Raw genomic sequence first — 25,706 nt, forward strand, 5'->3', positions numbered from 1 at the left:
CGTTCCTTGTGGGGTGGAGCCAAAGCTCTGATCCCGTCCCCTCCCTGCACCTTGGGGGCGCGGCCTAAAGGCCTGCTTCTGCCTCCCTGCAGCGGGGAAGAGGTGGAGCCAGTAGAACCCAAGTCACGTGTTGTTGATGACACGTGTCCCAGGCACGGAGGGGGACTGTGACGTGAGCCAGGAAGTGACGTATGAAGGGGCTGACGTACACGAGGTCATATAAGACGTTGGCTCGGCGCAGCCGTCGGCTGTGGAGGGGCCGGAAGTGGTCGGGGAGTTGCAGCGGGAGTGAGGCCTCCTCAGCTGGGAGGTCTGGGGCCCGACTCGCCGCCGGCCCATCGCTTCCCGGAGCCGCAGACATGGATTTCCGGGAGATCCTGATGGTGGCGTCTGAGCAGCAGGGGCTGAGCGCGGTGTCGGTGAGAGCGGGCGGGGGCTCGGGGGGAGGGGGCGCTGGTGAGGGTCGGGGGGGGGGGGCTGAGGAGGAAAAGGCCGGGGGAGGCTTTCGGGAGAGCTGGGGAGACCTGAGTTGGTCGGTGGGACGAGTCGGGGGGGGGGGCCGCCGGTGAGAGTCGGGGGGGGGGGCCGCCGGTGAGAGTCGGGGGGGGGGCCCACAGGCTGGGCTGCGTCGGGCCTTTGATGTCCCTGCCAGCCAAGAGTCCGTTGTCAGTTCCCGGGAGCAGCGCGGCGGGGGCCTTTCCAGCCGCGGCTCTCGGCGCCGGGGGAGCGGAGCGGGCTTGTCCCCCGCCTGCTCTGCCCAGCTGCCCGAAATGAGACGCTCCTTCAGGTGAAGTTTTCGCAGGGAGCCGCAGTTCCTGGGGTCCGGGTTGGATCATGCTTTTCGCTTGCGTTTAAAATACAGTTGACCTTTGTTTGCAGTGTGGGACTCCGATGCAGAAAGAAAGACCGTGCGGCGAGCAGCGCCCTTCCTAGGCAGCCCCGGAGAGCTTTTATAGCTTGGATTGCTGTGAAATGAAGCCGGCAGCTGTGGCCGGTGGAGGACTGCAGTCTGCTGGGGTTAATTTCTTTTTCTTAAAACAAAATGAATGTCAGCCTTGGTTCACTTTTACAACAAACGGAATAAAATCAGTTTTATGTGGAACTAATGTAGATTTATGTATAAAACGAGCCAATTAATTGGTACATGTGAAATCTGAAGGCAGGTAGGGGCAAGTGGCCTGGTGGTAGTACTGTGTTAGATGGTTTGGATTCCCTGCTGCTGTCTCAGCTACCCTGGACTAGCAGGGGCTGAAATTACTTCTAACACAGTGTATCTATTTGGAGAGGGCAAGGAACTTCTTTCTCATTTTTCAGCAGTGATCACTCCAGCTAGCTAAGGAAATTTACTGTTGCTAAATAGTGTAGTGGCCTTGTCCATTCTTCAGTCAGAGCTTTGGGGTTCTGTTTCCCTGGTAACATTTGATATCTTCACTTACCTTGGTGTAAATTTTGGGGTGGGGTAGAGGCATTGTTTTTGGTATTAGTGAGGAATCAGCAGTTGCAGGAAAAACAGAACCTTTAACTTTTGTCTTGACAGGTAATTAATTTGCCTGTATGTTGTATTCTATCCCTAACACTTGATCTGTTTGTGTCTTGTAGTAGTTAGATGTCTTACACCTTTAAAATTACATTGTCTACTCAGTTTTCTCATGCCGTTTTAATGGAATACTTGTATTTGCTGCTTATCCTAAATAGTTGTATGTTATTACTATGCATTGTTGAAACAGCTCTCATGTTCCATATCAGAGGGTCTATACTATTCAGGGCCCTGTTCTGTTGCTTTTAATAGGTATTTAGCCATAGCCATTGTCTTCAAAGGAAGCTGAATCAGCAGGATTTACTTGCATGATTAACTTAATTGTAGAGTGAAAAAAATGCATTTCAGGTTTACAGGAGTTGAGGCTTCCCTGTCTCCCTGCACTGATACAAGTGAAATTAGTGCAACTTCTGCTTGTAGGCAAGGCCATCTGTGTAGTGCGGAGGGGCTTAGGAAGGGTTGCTGTTCTCAGTGAGATGTGCAGTGGGAACTCTGCTGTGTGGCCTTTTAGGTGCAGTTGCTAAGGCTCATAGGAGAGACTGTTTCTTGTGGGCTTCTGAAGATAGACATCTAAGGCACCCCTGTTGACTTCAAATGTAAGGGACAATGTGGTTTAGTGGGGTCTAGCAGAATAATTCCGGATTATAGAATTTACACATGCTATTGTGAGTTCTTTGCAAACCTGCAGGACAGTTAAGAACATTTTATTTTATTTTTTTTCTTTTAGAAAAACCTTAAGAAATGTGACAAGAATGTTGAAGTTGTACAACTAAGGATTCACACTATGGAAAGTCAATTAAGTTATGGTTTCATATGCTAGGTAACTCTCCCCCCTTCTGTGTATTCTCTGCAATATCTTTAATGATCACATCGCTGTATGCAATATAATACATTTTTCTATAACCTTAGATACAAAGTAATACAAGATGTTTGTGTATACCTGAGTTTATGAAAGGTATACAATAAACCATACTTACGCATAATACGTAATGTTAAATGTACCATACAGATTCGTTAGCAATACTTCCTGGCACATAAAGGCCACAAATTCACTGCTACATTAGCTTTTTTCTTCATGACTTATTCCCTGAATTTTACTCAAGGAAGGCTTATTTACTATAAGTTTTTAGTATGTGAGTGTTAATGAAGACTTATAGGTCTTGGTCAGTAAAGGACAAATGTTCCACTTCATGACAATGGGAAAAAAAACCAACAGGATGCTGTGCATACTCATCTGATTTGTAGAAAAGTGTATTTGTATTTTTTAGAACTAGTATGTGGTCTTTAACTTAGACTGTTATTATAGTGCATGCTCATTAGGGTCATAGATTGACTGTAGCCTTTTCCTGACTTCTGCTGCTTTAATCTTAATGTTCTTGGCAACATAGTATTTTGAGTGGAATAAAGTCATTGGCAACAAGATTTTTAAAACTGGAAAACCAAAACAGGTTGCTTAATGTTGTCCCTGAGGGAATGCAGAAAGGCTGGGTATTTGAGACGGTCAATTTAAAGGGCACTGGAAAGCTTGCTCTGTAGTCTTTCCCATCTATGTATCATTCATTGGCTTCCAGACTTTAGAATCCATCTGTGTTTCCCTACCAATCTCCTTCTTGTATTTGGAATATCGATTTGAGGTGTCTTGCTGCAGTTTCCCTTAAAATTAGTGAATGCTTTCCCAATGGAATCTAGAGCAGGGATGGGCAAACTTTTTGGCCTAGGGGCCATATCGAAGTATGGAAATTGTATGGCCCGCCATGAGTGTGCATGAAATTGTGGGAGGAGGTGAGGGCTCCAGCGGAAGGTGCGGGCTTGGGGGTGGGGCCAGAAAATGAGGAGTTCAGGGTTTAGGAGGGGGGATCCAGGTTGGGGTGTGGGGTGGGGGCTGGGCCATGGGATGAGGGGTTTGGGTGTAGAAGAGTGAGGGGGATCAGGGATGGGGCAAGCTGTTGGGGCACGGGGGGGTGAGGGCTCTGGGGTGGGACTGGGGATGAGGGGCTTGGGGTACAAGAGGGGGCTCTGGGCTGGGATTGAGGTTCAGAGGGCAGGAGGAGGATCTGGCAGGGGATTGGGGTACGGGGGTACTCAGGCGGGCAGGCTCCAGGTGGCGCTTACCACAAGCAGCTCCCAGAAGCATGTCCCTCCTCCAGCTCCCAGGTGCGGCCAGGCAACTCTGTGCTGCCCTGTCTGCAGGCGCCACCCCTGCAGCTCCCATTGGCTGGGAACCGCAGCCAATGGAGCTGTGGGGGCGGTGCCTGTGGATGGGATGGTGCGCAGAGCTGCCTGGCCACACCTCTGCGTACTACGTAGGAGCCAGAGGGGGGGTCATGCTGGTGCTTCCTGGGAGCCGCGCGGAGTGGGGAAAGCCTCCGACCCAGCTCCCTGGCTGGAGCGCCGGAGCAGGGCAAACCCCCGACACTGCTCCCTGACGGGAGTTGAGGCTGGATTAAATGGTCTGATGGACCGGATGTGGCCCGCGGACCGTAGTTTGCCCACTGTCTAGATCTAGAGCCTCTGAGTCCCAGCCTTTTGAACTCCATGCAACAATTCAGAGAGGAGGGGCTGTAATTGGGTCTAGCATAGAGACAGCTTGGCTCCAATCTGGGCCATAAATTGATATTTTAAGAGGAGCAATTAAGGTGGAGTGGGAATGCTGAGGTTGGGTGGGCAGCCTGCCTTGAAACTGGAACAAAAATACTACTTTCTAGTTTGTCAGCCAGAACATTTGATCATCATTCAACATCCTTTTCTGGGTTCAAAACTGTATTCGTTCTATATATCTGTTTGAATTTAAAATGTTATTTAGCAGAAAGGGTTTATAATTGCTTCATCCTATTAAGTCTTTTAGGAGTTGCCCTTTGTTAGAAGCCAAAATGATGTTCTGTCACTTATTTATATAAAAGGTTATCTGTGTGAAAGTTCACTAAATTTGTCATTATCAAAAGAAAAAATGTTTAGTTAAAACATTGATAGTATAACAAATTACAAAAATCTTGTTTGCCAACCAATGGTGCTACATGGCTGGTGATTAGGGCGGTCATCAAAAGCTTCAGTGGCACAATAAGATTGCCAAAGAGAGTCTTAGACTGAACATTCAGCCAGACTGTCTTAAGGACTTAGCTAAAGATAATTGGAGTGGTACTCGAGCTGCACGGAGGCTGTGTCCCTTTGGAATTTGCCTTGATGATGATGATGGGGATGATAGTATTGCATCATGTCCCAGTAAAATTGTAGGTCTGTTCATCTCCCCATAGAAAAACCAAGTTCAGAAATAATAAAAAAATGTTTGTAAGTAGTAAGTTTAATTCAGAGAGTATTCCCCATTACAAGGTAAGGGAAATGTTGGCTTTTTTATTTTATTTTTTTTTTTTTTTAAAGAAAACGCCTTGTAAAGTTATCAGTAAATACAAACATGAGTATATACATCTGGCTAAGGAGCTTATTAGGCAGATGTTGCCAAAAGTTTCCATAGGAGCTGCAGAAAAGTGATATATGCCCCTTGTGGTGGCAGCTGCAAGCACATTTTATCTGTCTTGTAGATTATTATGCTGTACAGTGGTTTCAGTACTATATATTCAGTATTCTGCTCCAGCACAGGTTTCTAGTGTGACCTTGGGCAGGGTCACTAGGCCCAGATCCTCAAAAGTATTTAGGCGCTTACTTCCATCGATGTCAATGGAATTTAGGAACCTAAATACTTTTCAGGATTTGGACATTAGTACCTTGATCGTGCACCATATTAATCATGGGAGTTTTAACCATTGGACTTCAGTGGGTGCAGGATTAAACTCTTGTCTCCATTTCCCCATTGTGAGAAGTGGAGACTTCTCAACTTCACAGGGGTGTTCTTTGGCTTAATGGAAGATCAAGTACTTTGAGATATTGGATGGAAGGTACTACAAAGTGCAAAATATTGAATATGCAATATAAAAATTACAACATTTTAACACACACTTGTGAGAATAGTTACAACTAAAATCACCCCTTTATCTAGTTCTGTACTCCTGGCTGCTGCCAGGAACCTCTCATCAGTAACTGTAATGCTTTCACATAAGACAGTGCTTTCAACCTTTTTTCATTTGTGGACCCCTAAAAAAATTTCAAATGGAGGTGTGGACCCCTTTGGAAAATCTTAGACATAGTCTGTCAACCCCCAGGTTGAAAAACCATTGTTCTGTGGTAATGAAAACTTTCACAGACTCCTTAGAGAGAGTCCTGCAGACCCCAGGTTGAAATCCACTGACAAAGGAGATCTCTTCTACTTCTGATGAAGGGTCAATCCTTATTACAGAGAATTTATAAACACAGCAATTAGAAACCTGAAAGAGAATAGCACTTAAATCTCATGGAGGTCACTGAAAACTGAAACAACTTTCCTCCAGACTTGCACTAATTGAAGAGACGTATTTTATGGTAAACCAGACTTAGGTATGTGTAAGTGAGTAAATTGAACCGTGTGGACTAATGCTGATGGATTTAATGGGTGTAGTACAAATCGAATGTTGAAGAAGTAGCCTCTGGCGGAATTTGCAGACACATGGCTGTCAGTAACATGGTTTATATTGCACCGTTATAAAGCCCTGTCCCTATAAAATTTCTTTCTGTGGCTGAGAAGTAGCACCAATGCACAAACAGCTATGAACAGGTCTAGCCAACAGAGCTTATAACCCAAAGTGTATACTTGAAAAAACCTATGAGCAGTTGAAGACTCAAAAGACCTACTGTGCTCATTGGAATGTGTATTGTCTCCTCTAGTGGGTAGTGGAAAACTTTGGGCATGTCATTTCTGCATATGAAATATGAAGATTGGACATGATGTAGAGTAAAAACATGACACACCTGTCTACAATTATTCCACACGTACATGGGTTCATGTAAACTGCATGTCACCTCATAAACCCACAGCCTAGATACACCATTCTATTAGACCACTTCCATATGATAATGGACAAGCCATAGGATGTGGTATAAAAATGCTGGTTTGGACTAGGAAGTTTTTTTTTGTTTTTTTTACTCTAAGCTTGATTTTCTTTTATAACTGAGCTCTAGGGTCCGGCAGAGTCTGTGACAAAATGTGTATGTAGGGATCTGACTTTCATTTTTTTGTATTAATCTCTTGCTATGTAAAAGACCAGCACAATCAAGGGAAATGACTATATGGAGGGAACAGTGAAACTTGCTATTGATAAATGTTGTCAAATGCATAGAGTAAACGGAAAAATATTTTTTCCGTGATCATTTTTAGCTACCATAATCTTAAATTTTATGAAAATAACATAAATATAAAATATTCAGACTGATTTTTTTTTTTATTTTTATTGTCCCTGTAAGCAAGACATCAAGACTCTGGTCAAAGGAAATTTCCGAATGAACATCAACGTCGAGGTTTTTGAATAGTTTACCTCAGTGGTTCTCAGCCCTGGGGATACACACAGGTTTTCCAGGAGGTACATCAACTCATTTAGATCAGTGGTTTTTAAACTTTTTTCTGGCCACCCAGTTGAAGAAAATTGCTGATGCCCATAACCCAGCGAGCTGGGAATGAGAGGTTTGAGGTGTGGGAAGGGGGCTCTGGGCTGGGGCAGGGGATTGGGATGTGGGAGGGGAATGAGGAGTTTGGGGCGTAGGAGGGGGTTCTAGGTTTGAGGGGGGGCTCAGGACTGTGGCAGGGGATTGGGGTGCAGTAGGGGGTCAGGGCTCTGCCCTGGTGGTGGGGCTAGGAATGAGGGGTTTGGGATGCAGGAAGGTGCTCTGGGTTTTCAGGGAGCTCAGGGCAGAGGATTGGGGCACGGGGTTGGGGCGTGGGCTTACTCCCAGCGGCTCCTGGTCAGCGAGGGTGCTAAGGCAGGCTTCCTGCCTGTCCAGGGACTGCACTGTGCTCTGGAAGCGACCAGCAGCAGGTCCTTCTCCTGGATGGGGGGGCCACAGGGCTCTCCTTGCCTCTTGCCCTCAGGCACTGCTCCCCCATCTCCTATTGGCCAGTGGGAGTGCGGAGCCGGTGCTTGGGGCGGGGGTAGCACATGGAGTCCCTTGGGCACCCCTTCTCCTCCCCCACGCCTAGGAGCCGGACCTGCTGCCGGCTGCTTCTGGGGCACAGCGCAATGTCGGAGCAGGTAGGGACTAACCTGCCTTAGCTGGGAAGCACCGCCAACCAGACTTTTAATAGCCTGGTCAGCAGTGCTGACCAGAGCCACCGCGACCCAGTCCCTTCTGTTCCGCTACCCAGTTCTGGGTCGCAACCCACGGTTTGAAAACCACTGATCTAGATATTTGTCTAGTTTTACAACAGGCTACGTAAAAAACACTAGCGAAGTCAGTACAAACTAAAATTTCATGCAGACAATGACTTATTTATACTGCTCTGTATACTATACACTGAAATGTAAGTACAATACATTTATATCCCAGTTGATTTATTTTATAATTATATGGTAAAAATGAGAAAGAGAGCAGTTTTTCGGTAATAATGTGCTGTCACTTTTGTGTATTTATTTCTGATTTTGTAAATAAGTAGATTTTAATTGAGGTGCAACTTGGGAGTATGCAAAACAAGTCAGACTCCTGGAAGAGATACAGTAGTCTGGAAAGGTTGAGTGCCACTGGTTTACCTTAATGATTTGAGTGGTGCTCAAATTGCTTTTGTTTTTTTCAGTTTTAAAAATTCTTTTTTAGCTATTCGAATTGTATTTTATCCTTCATGTTTTCTGAGATTATGGTTGAGAGATTACAACTATTTTAAAAAATTAATAAACTTGTGCTACTAACACCTTAAATTAATAACTAGGAGTAATTTTTTAAATTTTCCACTCTTCTTCTACCTCGTTTACCTTTTGCATTTCATTCATCTTGTTCAGCCAAAATAGACTTTTTCTGGTTTCAGAATGCCATTGTTGAGTTGGAGACAGTGCAAGGGAATGGTTAAAATGAAACAAACCATTCATTCTAATTTTTTCAAGTTATGAAACATTTCTATTAAAATTGGATTTTGTAATAACTAAACTAAAGCTAAATTTTCAGCCTGAACTACCTGACTCTTTAGTATGAGCACCAGAACACCTGTCCCTGAATCAAGACCTTATAGTTTCTTTTGTAGAGAAAAGGTGCTGTGTTAGGAAGAAAATTTAAAACCAAAAAAAGTTTTGGCCATAATCATTAAGTAGCCATATTTATGAGCTGCAACTTTGACACTTCTAGCTCCTGCATTTTAATATTTGCACCGGAATCACCAATATGGTAGTCTAACATTTATTACTTGTCATCCACCAGGTTAAGCCCAGTAGATCCCAGATCTTTAGCTTTTTAAATGAATCACAGGGTTTTTTCCAGCATAGAGAATATCCTGCAGGTTTGATGGTCTAGTTGTAGCTCAGAATGCAATGTAGAGTGCTTAACTGTGGGACTCCAGTGCAGTCTCATTCCTGGACACAAAGGTCGATCTGAAAACACTTAGTCCTCAAACAGCTCCTCCACTTTATTCTGGGGCACAGTAAGCCAATTTCAGAGGGAGCCAGACCAGCTTGCCTGTGGCTGGTGGTTGGTTGGCTGTGGGCAGAATTCAGGAAGGATGAGGTAAAAATGAGCATCCTCTGAGCATGGAGGAGGATGGTGGGGGAGCGAATTTCTTCTAACAATAGAGCTCATTGATGGGATGAATAATTTTTTCAGTATTTTAAGGCACACAATGTAAAGTTGAGGACAGGCGCTTCGAATGCCCATAGGATGAGCCTTGATAACCTATCTTATATTTTGTGAGAAAGCAAAGCCAGTGTGGTACATTTTAGCAATATTTAGCCATGGAGCTGCTATCAGTTGCTACCCTGAGAGAGAATCGGTGTTTACAGTTTGAGAGAAGCACACGGTTCCAGAATAGCTTGACCTGCTCTTTTCTAAAGGCTGTTTCTCCATTCCTTTGACAAACTTTCTGATAACTGTGTGAAACTTGATTGGTGTAGCTGCTGCTTACTTGATTAAAAAGTAGAATGTTCATTCTTATCTTGTCTGTCATTCCAGGAAACTGATGTTGGAGTAGCTCACAGTTTAGACTAATTGTATGATGGTTCTGAAACAGCTTTGTGCTTCAGACCAACCATTCATTTTTTAAATAGAGCTAAACTTATAAACCTGTTCTGGTTATTCATTTCATGATGCTTACAAACAGTTTGAAGATAATACTTTTTGGAACAGAACTAGTGATTCATAACATGAGAAATACTGTAAATAATTTGAGCAGTGTTTGGTAGCTGCATCTTCAAGATCAAATAGAAATGACATTTAGAAAGCTTCCTTGACTGGAAAAGACTAATTTTAAAAATATTACTGTTTATTCTTGTTACAAGTTCACACACAAATGGTATCGAGAGGGGTTGCTTGTAGAGCTGTTTATTCACCAGAAAGCAGTGTTTTGCTGCATTATAATACAGTGCTCAAAAATGCTTCTCTAACACTTAATTTCTTTATAAGCCTTTCTAATGTGATGAATCATTCTGCATTTGGCCCTGCTATATGTGAAGCATTTTTTGCCAAGAGGTCCTCCTGTACAAAACCCTTAAACAAAATTTCTATTTTGTACATTCATTTTTTAAAATAATTTGTAGAAATTGAATGATAAATTTTCAAATGTAAATTTTCTGTTGGTGAAATGTGTTATCAGCTTTAGGAATGAAATCATCCACAGAGCAAAATATAACCCGGTAGTAGCAGTGCAGGATTCTCTAAACTGCTCACCAGTGTGCATCAACCTTGTTCTGGAAGGGTTGCCTCTAAGAACGAGAGGGTAGTTCAGTCTTTGTCTTTTCAGTCTTAGGTCTAACGTCTGAAACTGTCAACAGAAAGATCAATCTTGATGATGTATAAATATCTGTCCAATAAGCAGTGGACTGAAGATGCCAACTCATTTCCCATAGACCTCTGAAGAATTGTTATATGGCAGAATTTTCACCCACTACAAACATGGGTTGGATTTCAACCAAAAAACCAGATGTGAAAAACTTCAGATCCCAATTCAGATCCCCTGAACTGTTTAGTTCTCTGGACATTTTATTTTGTACCTAATAGCAAAGTTGAACAACTAACAAAACTGCTATTGGTGCCTTTCGAATGAAGGGCCCAACCCTGGAAATCTTTACTCTCTCTAGTTGGCCTTACTAATATGATTAGTCCCACTGATTTCAATTGCAAGTGCAAAGGATTGTTGTTTGTGTGAGTTAACTACTCAAAGGAGTAAGGGGTTTGCAAGAAGCACTCAGATTGTGAAGATACGTTTTATGTGTGGACATATCTATCAGTAGATACATTCAGGTTGTAGAAAGCTCTTTAACTTGATGCTGAATGTCAAGGTTTGCTACTGAAATGAGATTGTGGTTTTTTTTAGTTTTGTTTTAGCAATTTCAGGAGTTACTAAAAGGCAACTTTTAAACAGCTGCTACAGGAGCCTTACAGCTGGTGTTCTAAGAACCAGTTTTGGCTTAGTGTTTAGTAGAAATGATCTTCTGAACCTTGAATCTTAATATATACATATTTGTTTTAACACAAGCTCGTATTGTTATATAAAACACTCAAAGCATTTGTGTTGGTATGTTGCAGTCTTTATCAGAAATTAGAGCTGAAAAACTCCAGTTGGATATATACTTAAGTATGTGTAAAATTACACTGCTAACCAGTTTTTCTACCTCCAAGGTATTTGGGCATAGATTTCTTTTTCTAGATGTTATCCAGTAAAATTATTTCTTAAATTAAGTGTCTAGGTGGTGAAATGTGTTGAATGAGACTAGCCACCCCAGTGATGATGTTTCAGCACACTGCCAGCTGTAGGAATACAGCTTCAAATACGGTTTCATATATGGCAGAATTTCAGCTCATTTCCCCAGGCAATTCTTTCAAATGGGGGAAATCTCAAAATTTTAGAGCAATTTTGTTTCACCTAGTTGTCCAATTAGCTAAAGATTTTTGCTTATTAGCAGAAAGGAAGATATACATGTTCTAAAATTACCTTTCTTTCTGGTTCTCCCAGGTGCTTTTGGATTTAACTAATTTCCCCTATTTCCATTATCTTATCCATTGTCACCTTTGCTTCCTTCTCTAACCCTTTTTAGTTTGAAGCCTCTTTTATCTGAGGGAAGAAGTTCCAGTAATCCCCAATTCTCTCCTTTTTACTTCTTCCACTCCTTGAAAATTCTGTGTGATAGTAACCACTTAAGTCAAAGGGCTTGACTGCTCTCACACTGGAATTGAAATAACTACATCAGTTTCACACCTTTAATTATGTCAGAGGAAATCTTTGTGTGGACACCCATTTTGGATTAAGAGTATCCTATCTGGATGTAATGTAAATTGATTTTTTTACCAAATTAAATTATATCCAAAGAAATTATTCTTAATCTGACATTAGGGTTCACACACAGATTTGCATCAAAAATAACTAATCATATAAAATAGAGCCAATGTTATATTGATTCTAGTTTGTATGCAGGCAGACAAGGAAGGCTGGATGAAGCCTGTAAACTCTTCCCATCTGGAAAGGGGGGACTCATCCAAGAGTGAGGTGTATTACCTCACTCTCCAGACAAAGGCTCTTGTGATGTGTGTGGTACTCCTTTCCCCTACTGGGCCGTGGAGTGTAGAGCTGTATTTGGGTCCATTCTAATGGCTGTTTCTACTAGACCACTGGTGTGGCTATTGCACACGTTTTCAATCTCCCCTCCTTTTCCTCTTCATCCCTTCTGATTCTCTTCTGTCCTCTCTTTTGGTCCATTTCCTCCTTTCTGGTTCCTTGTCCTTTTTATGCCCAGAATGGCTCCTTTGCTGTGACATTTGTACATAGGGCCTGTTCCTGTGCAATGCAGAGCCGCCTCATTTCTTGTTAGTCTGTTGCTTAATGAATATTGCCTTTCATTGTTAACATATTTAAAGCCAGATAAATTCCTGTTACTGAGGCTTTGTCTACACTAGCACTTTTGTCAGTAAAACTTTTGTTGGTCAGGGGTCTGAAAAACACACCCCTGACTGACATAAATTTCATTGACAAAAGCACCAGTGTGACCTGCGCGATGTTGGCAGGAGAGCGTCTCCTGCCGACATAGCTACCGCCGTTCATTGTGGGTGTTTTAATTATGCCAGCAGAAGAGCTCTCTCCTGCTGGCATAGAGAGGCTGCACAGGAGACTTCACAGCTGCGCAGGTGCAGTGGTACAGCTGTGCCACTATAAAGTCCGTAGTGTAGATAGCCTAAACTTCTCATTGACTGTGATTTTCCCATTTAGTAAAAACAGCTATAAATATTAAACCCTTTGTTTTCTTCTGATCAATTTGCTTTCTCTTTGCAGAAAAGATACAGTTTGGCAGTAGGCCCTCCCAAAAAAGATCCAAAAGTCAAAGGTGTCCATTCTGCAGCAGTGCAAGCTTTTCTGAGACGGAAAGAAGAAGAAAGTAGGGGAAAAGGTACCTGTTAATGTTGTTCAGAGTATTCCCTACTGGAGAAGAACTTCTTCAGTGACTTTGTTTGGGACATTTTTACCCTACTCCTTACGTGCCTTTGAATATTATTGTTATAGATCCCTACTCTTTGGAATGTCCTTACATAATTCCTGCAGAGTCAGAACCACTGTAGAGCAGGGCTGCGCACGTTCTCCTTTGTGAATCCAAATGTTTGCTCAACAGCACTTCTGCACTCGTTGTCAAAGCAGCCAGAATGGACTAATAGCATGAACCAGGAGTGGACACAAGGAATTGTTCTGAACTTTTGTACAACTTTTAATATTGAAAAAACTGTATTTAACAGTGTCTGAAAGTGACAAAAAGTCAGGATTCCTGTCTTTACGTCAGAACATTGTGCCTTTAAAATTAGATATGCTAACCCCATCTGGATTAATTTTAAATCTTTTGGCTATAGACTTTATTCAGACCATTGGTGTTTTTAAGTAGTGTGTATGTTCCCTATAGTTGTTGTTATGAAAACTGAACTGTAGCCATGTTCTTCATAATATTTACTTAACCCCTCTGGAATTCTTTATCTGCAGAAATTTAGATTAGACGTGGCTGAAAAATCTTTTCCTGATATTTTTTTACAGAACTAGAAGCAAAAGGAAGAAGGAGGAACTTCTAGCTAAGCGTATTGAAATGAAACATGACCGAAAAGCAAGAGCTATGGCTTCACGGACAAAGGACAACTTTTATGGCTATAATGGCATTCCTATTGAAGAGAAGCCGAAAAAGAGGCAGACTTGTGAAAGTGTTGATCGATGCACAGATGCAGAATATATGACAGAAGATGAGGCAGAGCAATTTGAATATAGTCAGACTGAATCTGAGCATGAACCAGAGGAATATGAAGAGAAACCATCCAAAACTGCTGTGAAACCAAAGGCACCTCCCAAAAGTGCTCCTACCCCTATGAACTTGTAGATCTTCTAAGGCTCGCTGAAAAAAAACAGTATGAACCAGTAGAAATAAAAGTAGTGAAAAAGACAGAAGAAAGGCCAAGAACAGCAGAAGAATTGAGAGAGAAGAATTTTTGGACCGGAAAAACAAAAAAGGGGAAACCCAGAAAGAGAAAAAAAAACCTGAAAAAGAGATTAAGAATGTAACTGCATCAAGTTCTTCAATAAAGTGTTTTCTCACAAAGAGTTTATAAACGCAAAACTTAGTAAAAACTCAGCGGATAAACATTCCTCTTCAAAGGCAGCTTCCCCTCTCAGTGTGGTGCTGATAAGAAATCCAGTGGGCCTGTGTTTAGCAACAAACATGCAAGGTCATCATCTTCCTCCAAATCCAGTCAAGTGGAAAAAGCAAAAGTTACACAAATGGATCTTTAAAAAGGTCATCGACTAGCATCCATAGTAAATCTTCAGTCAATGGAGTAGGAAATTTGGGTCAAGCTCTCGTACACCAAGCTCAAAAGCACCTGCTAATGGGGCTCAGAAACTACAATCTGCTAAAGAACTTAGTCTGAAAAAATCTACTTCTGTCCATACAAAACTGGGTAGTGCAGCACCCCCTCAGCATGAAATTATTAAAAATTCCAGCTCTGGGAGGCCGGGAGAGTGCAGGGATGGGCGGGACCAGGCGGCCGGGGAGCAGTGCAGGGATGGGCAGGCTGCCCAGCAGTGCAGGGACGGGCGGGCCCGGGCGGCCGGGGAGCAGTGCGGGGACGGGCGGGCCCGGGCGGCCGGGGAGCAGTGCGGGGACGGGCGGGCCCGGGCGGCCGGGGAGCAGTGCGGGGACGGGCGGGCCCGGGCGGCCGGGGAGCAGTGCGGGGACGGGCGGGCCCGGGCGGCCGGGGAGCAGTGCGGGGACGGGCGGGCCCGGGCGGCCGGGGAGCAGTGCGGGGACGGGGGGCCCGGGCGGCCGGGGAGCACTGTCGGGACGGGCGGGCCCGGGCGGCCGGGGAGCACTGTCGGGACGGGCGGGCCCGGGCGGCCGGGGAGCACTGTCGGGACGGGCGGGCCGGGCGGCCGGGGAGCACTGTCGGGACGGGCGGGCCGGGGCGGCCGGGGAGCACTGTCGGGACGGGCAGGCCCGGGAGCAGTGCGGGCACGGGTGGGCCCGGGCGGCCGGGGAGCAGTGCAGGCACGGGTGGGCCCGGGCGCCGGGGAGCAGTGCGGGGACAGGACCTGCAAAATCAGTCAATTCAAGCATGGGACCTGGGCGACCAGGCAGCGGCTCAGTTGCACCTCCAAAACCTAAGTGCACTGTTGTATCAGAAACAATTTCATCTAAAAATCTAGTCTCCAGACCAAGTAATGCACAAATGAATGGAACGAGACCTCCTCCAGGACATAGACCAGTGTTTCATCCACAAGGTATGCTGTTTTCAGCAAATAATGTTTGTGTTATAAATAAGTTTCATGCATTGCTTGTTCCACACTTCTGAGGTTCAAGTTGATCAGAATGGCCACTGAGGTTGTAGATAGCCCGAATGGCACTCTGAAGAGTGCCACTAAATAGCAGTATGACTTTTTCTCTCCCCTTGCTGCTCATTCCAATATTTCTTTCCTCTTCACCTAACACTTACACCCAAGAAAATAAGATCCTTAGATAGGTGAGGTCTTTTCCAGGGAAAAAGAACAAAATTAATAAATAGGAAGGAGGGAGGAGTCCAACTAGCCAAAAAAATGTAATTAGGTCTTTTCAGGTAACTTTTATAACCACAAGCTACTTTTTAAGGGTAGGTGGGTGGGTGGCCAAAGGGGAGAGAAATGAAGGATTCCTGAGGCCAGGTGTCATTTAAAATAGTGAAGACTGAATTAAATTTTAATAGTGACTTCTGTTCAAAGATATCAAAGTACTTCATAACATTAGGACCCACAACAAACCTGTGAAGTATGCTTAATAAGTGTTGTCTGGATTTACTCCACCTTGTTGACATGGGGAAGTGAAGTTTTAAAAAAATCTTTGCAGTTGTAAATGGGATAGCACTTTTGCAAACGATTGTATTTGAAATTCCATGGTTGAGCAAGAATGCAGGCATAAATTTACCTTTCATTCTGGCAGTTCCTCTGGGATGCAGTTGACTGTAATGATGGGAAACTTGGCTTGTACACGTAGCTTAGAGGAAATATTTCCTCTTGCTGAGACTTTTGGAATGTCCAAATCAGTTTTTTAAAAAAAACTCAGTCTTGTAGCCCAGAGCTGCAAATTGTACCTCAAATCATAGATGTATCTGCACAGAGTCAGGTGAAATCATTTATTTATCAAGAAGAAGAGGGGAGAGAAGTAATAGGGAAAAACATAAATAGAAAAAATAAAAATCATTTCAGTAGTGAAGATTATTTGTAACACATGAGTTACAGAAGTCGTAAATATTTTTACTCTTTCTCTTTAGCTCTTCCAAGGCCTTCTCTTCCACCTATAAGTTATAAAAGACAAATAGAAGATGATGAGGAATATGATTCTGAAATGGATGATTTCATTGATGACGAAGGGCAACCCCAGGAAGAAATATCAAAACATATTCGAGAATATTTGGCTATGATCGGAATAAGTAAGAGAAATTAAGATGTAACTATTTTCATGTCCTACATTAATTTTGTTTGACCAGCTCTTTTCTTCTGAAACTGTAAATTGTTAAACACTCAGTGTTGCACGCAACATAGGGGAATTCTTTATTAGACCTTGTTCTAACAGGCAAGAATTGATCACAGAACTAAAAATTAATGGTAGCTTAGTTACAAGTGATCATGACTTGATCACATTTATAGTGTGTTGTGTGTATGTATGTGTATGTGTATATGTATATGTACACTTGATGCTTTAACAGAGCCAACTTTACAAAGCTGAAAACAATTATGAGCCAAATCAGCTGGAAGGAAGAATTTAATCAGAAAAAATGTGAATGATAATTGAGGATCATTTAAAAACATCTTACTAAATGCTCCAAAATCCACAATCCAACAACTGAGGTGGAAGATCATGCTGGTTTAAAAAAAACAAAACAAAAAACAAGCTGATTTAGAGGGGAAGTGAAGGCAACAAAAAAAAAATATATATAACAAATGGAAGAAAGGAGATGTTGACAGTGATGAATATAAATTGAAAGTTAGGAATTGTAGAAAATTGATAATGGAATTAAAGGGACACAAGGAAAAATCTATAGCCAGCAGAATTAAGGACAATAAGAAGGACTTTTTAAAATATGTTGGAAACGAAAAGAATCCTGACAACGTTATTGGTTTAATACTAGATGGAAATGGTAGAATTATCAATAACCAGAAAAGATGGAAGGGTTCAATAATATTCCTGTTCTGTATTTGGGGGTAAAACAGATGTTATAGTCTAATCACATGGTGATTACATGCTTTCCATTCCACAAATATTTTTGGAGAGTGTTAAACAGAAGCTACTAAACATTTTTAAATCAGCAGGTCCAGATAACTGCCATCCAAGACTTTTTTTAAAAGCTGGCTGAGGAGCTCACTGGACTATTAATGGTGATTTTCAATAAGTCTTGGAGCATTGGTGAAGGTCCGGAAGATGAGGAGAAAGCTGATGATGTGTCAAGTTTTTAAAAGGATAAATGATATGTCCTGGATAATTATAGGCCTGGCAGCTGATGTGTGTCCCAGGCAAGATAGTGGAGTGGCTGATACGGGTCTTGATTAATAAACACTTAAAGGATGGTAATGTAATTAGTGCAAATCAACATGGCTTTATGGCAAATAGATTCTATCAAGCTGACTTGATATCTCTTTTTTCCATGAGATTACAAGTTTGGTTGATAAAAGTAATAGTGTTGCATAATATATTCAGACTTCTGTAAGGCGTTTGACGAGGTACTGCATGATGTTTTGATTAAAACTAGAATGATATAAAATTTTGTGGTAATAGAACATAAACGACGAAATTATCAATTCTTCAAATTGCCATATGTGATACCTGATGATACGTATTTCCAGCCCTGTGGTATTTAATGCCTTCTATGAAAGCCTGTAAGTCTCTCTTCTAAATATTTATGCTATATTCAACATTATAGTATCTTGTTGCCTAAGCGTAAAGCTCTGTAGCTAGCTCTTCAATTTGTGTTAACTGTTCTGTCAGATGGTCAAACCTCTGATATATTTGTTGCATAGAGCAATAAACGTATGTACACACTGACCAAGAAATGAAACCGTTTATTTCCTCATTTCGTATTCTGCCTCCTTTCTTAAGGTATATTTTTAAACTTAATGATATTTCAGAAACCTCCATTTTTCTTGATAAAACAATATTTTCTTTGGCACAGTGTGGCAACCCTAATAGAGTTGCCATGTAAGCATAACCCACCGTATGAATTAATTAGTTTGAATAGTATCAGGCGAACACTTTTGACCTGAAGATTTGTGAAGCAGAAGTATTATCCTCTTCTGCTTGCAATTGTTCTTCCACAGCTGTCTTATCAGTCAGTATGGCTGTCATTAAAATATCATGACTATTCAACCACAAGAGGTGACCCCTCTCAAACTGTTGAATTGTATGAAGGAGGAAGCAGTTGCCTGCTTTGTTTCTACTTGACTTCCATTTGTCTTTTTTGGTGGATGAGAAGGAAGGTGGGTAACTAAACAGTCCAAAGTCCTAGGTAAGAAAAAGAGCAAAATTATTCAAATAAGAGACTTAAAAAACCTGGCATACTGTCAGGTGCTTTTCTTTTACAATGTTGGTCATGTGGCTCAAAGACTAAATCATATGGATACATTTGTTAGGTTTTTAATGAAGAATACTAGGAAAGATTTCAGTCTTTTCCATATTATGCTGTTACGGACACCTGGACCTTCAACAGCAGGTCTGATATACATAGCACTGCAACAGAAACTAAATGGAATGGGCCATGTCAAGTGTCAGGTGTGCAGCATAGGACAGGACACGCTTTCTGTAATTCACTATTGAACGTGGGTTAACAAATACTCGGTTAAGTAAGTTAAAGTATGTTTATTATTCAGTGGGTTAAAACTTGATTTTAATTTTTTGGAGAAATGTAATAGGGTATATATCAGGATATCTTTTTAAAAAAACATGCCTATTCATAATTCAGCCATATATATTAGTGTTGACTAGCTCTAATTTTGTTTCTCATTGTATTGGATTAAATATAAGTATTTGCTTTCAGGTATAAAGATGAAAGTGATTATGCCTTACGTTACATGGAGAGCAGCTGGAAAGAGCAACAGAAAGAGGAAGCCAGGAGGTATGAATTAGATTTAAGTTTTGGTAGCAAGAATTTTCTTCTGCTTACTACTGTACTAGAATCTGTAAGTCATGCAGCTGAGTTAAAATGGACATTTGTCAGGTGAAATTTGATCCTAAATATAAGCTTTGTGAAAACAGGCTTACATAAAACTTAATGCCAAATATCTTCCATAAGTGTCTTATAGTTCCAGTCAAAAAATGTTAACAAACCTTGTGTTTTATCACTTAAATATTGTAGAATTTTGCTAATTCTTGAGAGCTGGAAAAAGGAATTGACTAGTAAATGCATATATAAACAGTATCCAGACGCAGAAATGCAAATACAGTAATAATAAAAATGAAAAATAAAGCAGATTTTTGAATTTTCAGTCATGCATATCTGGGGCCTTTCTTCAGTGGCAATATGATACAGGCCAACAGTCTGTAGTAGATTTTTATTATCTGCATGGTTTGAAGAGGAATGTGGTGCAGTTATAAAATCTACTCAGTGTTTTACCCCAGTTACTGAGTACCAAGACGCAAACATAGAGACATTTACAGAAGTTTCCTGTTTCCATTATGGGCCTTTACATTGTCCTTTAAAAGGTGTGTTATGTATTGTGTACTTGCAGCTTCTCACCAAGGTTGGCCAGTAGGTCTTCATTGCTTCCCCAGGTACAGCTACTCTTCTCACAAAGTTAGTCAGCCTGCAATATGGAGTTACGGGGACCAAATGTCCAATCAATTACTTGAATGCTACACAGCAGTTGCCGTTCACCAGGTTGTGTGATTGGGACCCTGAAACGAGGGTTTTTCACTGTTGATCACCTGGCTCCCTGTTTAACTGAAAAACCTGTTTTTGAAGGTTTTAGATGCTCCCCTTAAGTCTAAGGAAAGAGTGGTATTAATTGTAAAGCACCTACGCAAAATATCTTTCTGTCTACCCCAAAATGCTTTTAACCAAATATCCTAGGCTTGTTGTGCATCCTTGAAGTGGAGAGAGATCTTTGTAACCCAACAAACCTAAAATTCTGGGTACCTTGCAGCTTTCATTTAAAAAGAAAAGTAATGTTTTAAGCCAAACTTCAAATATTTTAAATTAAAGTAATAAATACAGTATTCAGCTCTAAATTTGGGTTAGTTACTTTTCCTACATGAAAAGGAGAGCAGGAGTTGTACACATTAATGTCTCCTGGGTAGTCGTGTGTAAAGGATTTGATATCTTCTCTTATTTGGCAGTTTGAGACTTGGTGTCCAAGAGGACCTAGAAGAGCTGAGACGTGAAGAGGAGGAATTGAAACGTAAGAGGCAGGCAAAGAAGCTGAGGACACATTAACTGATTTACAGTGGTTTTGTTCTGTTTTTCTACTATCCTGGTCACCCCTTAGCCTCCATATTTCAGCTCCTTGTATAGTACAACTTTAGTTTTTATTTGCTTATTGGTGAGCAAGAAAATATGTAAAGGGAGGAAAGGGCATAGAAAAACAAGGCTTAAGTTTGGCCCTAAATATTTATTTTTAATACTTGCCAGGGTTAATCTTTTACAAAAAGAAACTAATGCAGATTTTTGGAATAAAAGCTATTAATGAATGTTTCCATTGACTAAATTAGTTCAAAATGCCAGCAGAAATATTGATTAACTATGCACTGGCTTGCAAGATTTATGTGGGCCCATACACCAGTAAATCAGACTTGCATTCTTCATTTGACATGTGGGAAAAAAGAGATGAATGCCATTTATGTTCCTTAGTTATTTTTGAGAGATAAAAGTACTGCTTTGTGTCTTAAATCTCCTGAGTTAGGATCCCTCAAAATATTGAAATATCATCTTCTGTTGAAAATAGCTTGGTTGTAAATTTCAGCCATTGTTTAAAGCAATAAAATGATGTTTTTCTGATTTGAGAACCTTGTGTCTTAACAAAAATAGTAATTAAACAGAAGAACTTTCGATTTCTAAAAAAATGCTTGTCATTCATTATACCTTGCATTTAGCAGTGTGACTAAGATTACATTAGCGTTTTTATGTCTGGAATGTCAGTGCCAACCGATTTCAGTAAAAAACAAATAATAAACCTTTTTCCTGGAAAGTAGGAATTTGCAGCGTTTGTATATAACTAGTGCTTTTTGGGTCAAGCAAATGCTAAGGATTTTTTTCTGCCCTGTAAATCTTAAAATTGGTTTTACAGTTTCATCTGTTTTTACATATTGAGTGTACAGTACACTTTTATGTTTTTTCTTGCATTAAAAATCAGGTTTTTAAAATATGAAGCAGTTATTTATGCAAGCAGTTCCAAAGTCTGGAAGAGTACATTAGAATTAAGTTCTGTGAAATACAGAATTTTCAAAAAGAAAAGGAGTACTTGTGGCACCTTAGAGACTAACAAATTTATTAGAGCATAAGCTTTCGTGAGCTACAGCTCACTTCATCGGATGCATTTGGTGGAAAAAACAGAGGAGAGATTTATATCACACACATAGAGAACATGAAACAATGGGTTTATCATACACACTGTAAGGAGAGTGATCACTTAAGATAAGCCATCACCAACAGCAGGGGGGGGAAGGAGGAAAACCTTTCATGGTGACAAGCAGGTAGGCTAATTCCAGCAGTTAACAAGAATATCAGAGGAACAGTGGGGGTGGGGTGGGAGGGAGAAATACCATGGGGAAATAGTTTTACTTTGTGTAATGACTCATCCATTCCCAGTCTCTATTCAAGCCTAAGTTAATTGTATCCAGTTTGCAAATTAATTCCAATTCAGCAGTCTCTCGTTGGAGTCTGTTTTTGAAGCTTTTTTGTTGAAGTATAGCCACTCTTAGGTCTGTGATCGAGTGACCAGAGAGATTGAAGTGTTCTCCAACTGGTTTTTGAATGTTATAAAACCAGTTGGAGAACACTTCAATCTCTCTGGTCACTCGATCACAGACCTAAGAGTGGCTATACTTCAACAAAAAAGCTTCAAAAACAGACTCCAACGAGAGACTGCTGAATTGGAATTAATTTGCAAACTGGATACAATTAACTTAGGCTTGAATAGAGACTGGGAATGGATGAGTCATTACACAAAGTAAAACTATTTCCCCATGGTATTTCTCCCTCCCACCCCACCCCCCACTGTTCCTCTGATATTCTTGTTAACTGCTGGAATTAGCCTACCTGCTTGTCACCATGAAAGGTTTTCCTCCTTCCCCCCCCTGCTGTTGGTGATGGCTTATCTTAAGTGATCACTCTCCTTACAGTGTGTATGATAAACCCATTGTTTCATGTTCTCTGTGTGTGTGTATATAAATCTCTCCTCTGTTTTTTCCACCAAATGCATCCGATGAAGTGAGCTGTAGCTCACGAAAGCTTATGCTCTATCAATTTGTTAGTCTCTAAGGTGCCACAAGTACTCCTTTTCTTTTTGCGAATACAGACTAACACGGCTGCTACTCTGAAACAGAATTTTCAGGGTTTTTTTTATGATCAAGCCAAGATGCATTTGCAATTCCTCTGTGATATCAAATAACTTTGCAGTTGTCATCCTGAATTTAACTAGTGAATACTTCTGATTTAATTTTAGTGAACCAAAAATTTAAATGTAATATGTATCAAGAGAGTTCTGCCCTCTATTTTGATGCCCATATTGCACATTTATTTCAAGCTATGCACTACAAAGATAAGTTTCCTCTCAGAAAATAAGCATGTAAACAATACGCACAGGGTTCATCTAAATCTGCAGAGATTGCACTCTGGGTTCACTGCCCTAAACTAATGATGCATTACTTTTTATCCCCCCAAGCTACCATAGTGTGTGGTCTCATCAAAGAGCCTGTATCACTACTCTACTCTGTTTCAAGCATTAGCTCTCCATTAATAGTACTTCTACCATTAGATACTTAAACTGTTACTAACCTCTAATGCTAGAAGCATTTGGCAAAGTGTTACAAGGTTATTGGGGGTAAGTGGAAGAGACTGGCCAAGGAATAATGAGAGAGGGGGAAGAGAAATTGCATGCAAAATGAGTAGATACACAAGGAAGGAGGGAACTTAGCCTATCAGAGAGCATTTCATGTCATTGCTGCCTCCAGAAACAGCAATTCTGTCATCAAAGTGGAACGACCAATATTGGCAGCGGGTGACCTGACTCGTAAGGAAAAAGGGGGCATTGTCCCTATTATTAACTGTTTTGGCAGTGGTGTAGCATTCCATCTTTTCAATACATTGCTAAAATGAATGAACCTTTTGAATAGTTGTTACAGGTTTGTGTAGTAGTAATTGACAGAGATACCCAAATGAAGGTCATTACCAGTGCGCCTCTGTATTTTTTTAAAAACTGTGTATATTGAATAACAAAAACTGATCCATCTATTGTACCTGCTCAATATACATTTGAGATGATGCAAGATACTGTAACCTAATTGGTTGATTATTTACATGTTATTGTATGTTTGCTCTGCTTAATGGGACCAACTGAATTGTTTGCTGTAGTTTCTAGAATTATCCACTCAAGACAATGACTGAATGTTGGGACCATGACCAAGTTGCTGTTCATTTTTTTTTAAACTGAATTGAACCTCTAGATCTTTGTCAGCCCATCAAAGCTGATCTTTGTCAGCTAATTACTATATTAGCCCCAAACAATAATCTGAATTGTTGAAAAAAACTTCGGAAATAAAAAACGTATTCACTGTTTGATCCACTGACATTTTCAAAGTGTATATTAGAAAATGACACTTCTAAAATATTCAGTTTAGAGCTAAATCTGTATTACAGATAAAAATAGGTGAAATAAAGCCCCGATTATCCTTTTTTTACTTATGTACTTGGCAGAGATATGCTGTAATTAACCACTATTACAAGGTTAGTTCAACTCTTTATAATCTTGAAAGCACTGTGTTGTCATTTGTCTTGTACAATATGACTGGAATATCATCTCCATTGCCGACCTTCCTCAAACACAGTACACCTTGTGCTGTGTTTGTTCCCTCATAAAATAATAATTTTTAAATTTTTTTGATATTTCATATAGAAATTTAATTCATCTTTGCAGTCAGGAAATATTTTCTCATAGCTAGTATGGATTACTAATGTTTCAAACTTTGTACAGGTACTATATTTAATTAACATGTCATTGTACATTTACTGCATTCTTCCTGCTTGTAAATCAGCTAGGAAAGTACTAAAAAATTACTTTATATCCAAAAATCTGTTTATTCTTTACCAGATAATTAATTTTATTTTGTTAATGTAGTCAATATCTGATGACTCTTCAAAAGACTTTCAAGTAAAAAACAAACAACAACAAAAAACCACTGCCTATTCCTGTTTATAAGGATTACATGTTAAGCTAGTGACGTTCATCATAATTAAACGTTATTTTGGGTTTTAGATTTTAATTCAGCGTTTGAAGATGTGCCTTTTTTTTACTAAATTGGGTCTAAAAAAATCTATTCATGAATGTAGGAGTATAAAAGTATAGGTTAGTCTGTTTCTGCTATCACGGATGACAGATCCTTTCAACTTGATAGTCTGAAATGATTAGTTTTCATAAAACCCTTCCAGGCTTCAACTGCACAATTACAGTAGCTATTTCTTTACCTGTATTACTAAAAGAAATTAAGGGCACTTTGTATTAGACTTTTTGAAAATGTTTTGTATTTACAATTCAGCTGTGCTTACACATCACAGCGCTGTCCGGAGGTCAGGGTAGTGCATATCACAGGAAGCCTTAGTGTGCAATTATGTCCTGTGCTTTAAAGTAAAAATCTTTCAAAGTATATGAAATCTCCTCACTGGAGTCTGGAATTATTTTTGTGTAAACCCCAAAATTGTGCAGGAAAACTTTTTTTTTTCATTTTGAAACTTAATTAGTATCTGAAGCATATTTCCCAATACAGCAGAAGACCAAAACAGAGAGAGAAAATATATGGAGAGAGACTGGTGTTTAAATTGTGATGAATATACTTGACTTTTATTTATTCTGGTGAGTGTGATGCAATATTGAATTATCAGTGTGTAACTGAATGCTTTCTGTTTTAGCCTCTGATTTTCTTTGGGGGTTTCATTTGTGCACAATGTCTTTTTACACAATGTGACAAATCAGGTAAAAACTTATATAGCTTAACAGTTTTCTGGGTGCTGGCAAGAAAGTGTATACTTTTGCACATGCAGAGTGCAGATAAGTTTTGCATATGTATATAATAAATTACAGGTATTAAACATTTTATTTATATTTGTCATTGGTTTGCATTAATTTCTATAAGATTTATACTATTTTTTTCCTCCTAGACTCCTTACAAGATACTATGTGAGCCCCAGTTGTCCTGAAGGGGAAGAAAGTGATCACAAGTGCTCAAATAGCCAACCTCAATGTATGAAAATCTAGCAGGGTAACTCAGCCATTCAGGAAAACAAATTTTGAGACCACACAGTGACAGGACCATCCCTCCACTCAGTGCTGACTCCATCCTTATGCCCAATGTATTTATGATGAGACTTTTTGCCTCGTTTTGCTGACAAGAATGGGGCCCACAGGGGGAACTGTGGGAACAGTGTG

At 40.6% G+C, this 25,706-nt stretch overlaps 1 protein-coding gene across 1 annotated transcript; it reads left to right on the forward strand.

Moving 5' to 3' along the window:
* The first annotated feature begins 236 nt into the window (after positions 1–236).
* SPTY2D1 (SPT2 chromatin protein domain containing 1) lies at positions 237–25,382 on the forward strand. Its single transcript, XM_043516826.1, is given in 16 exon segments — positions 237–419; positions 2,265–2,357; positions 6,853–6,919; positions 12,855–12,991; positions 13,599–13,927; positions 13,930–14,031; positions 14,034–14,153; positions 14,553–14,855; positions 14,858–14,967; positions 14,970–15,111; positions 15,114–15,329; positions 16,352–16,486; positions 16,489–16,510; positions 19,109–19,186; positions 20,407–21,523; positions 22,620–25,382. Coding segments are annotated over 14 exon segments (1,875 nt in total). The 5' UTR covers positions 237–419; positions 2,265–2,340; the 3' UTR covers positions 20,504–21,523; positions 22,620–25,382.
* Positions 25,383–25,706: the final 324 nt, after the last annotated feature.

The sequence above is a fragment of the Dermochelys coriacea genome, chromosome 6, assembly GCF_009764565.3.
Source record: "Dermochelys coriacea isolate rDerCor1 chromosome 6, rDerCor1.pri.v4, whole genome shotgun sequence".
Taxonomy (NCBI): domain Eukaryota; kingdom Metazoa; phylum Chordata; order Testudines; family Dermochelyidae; genus Dermochelys; species Dermochelys coriacea.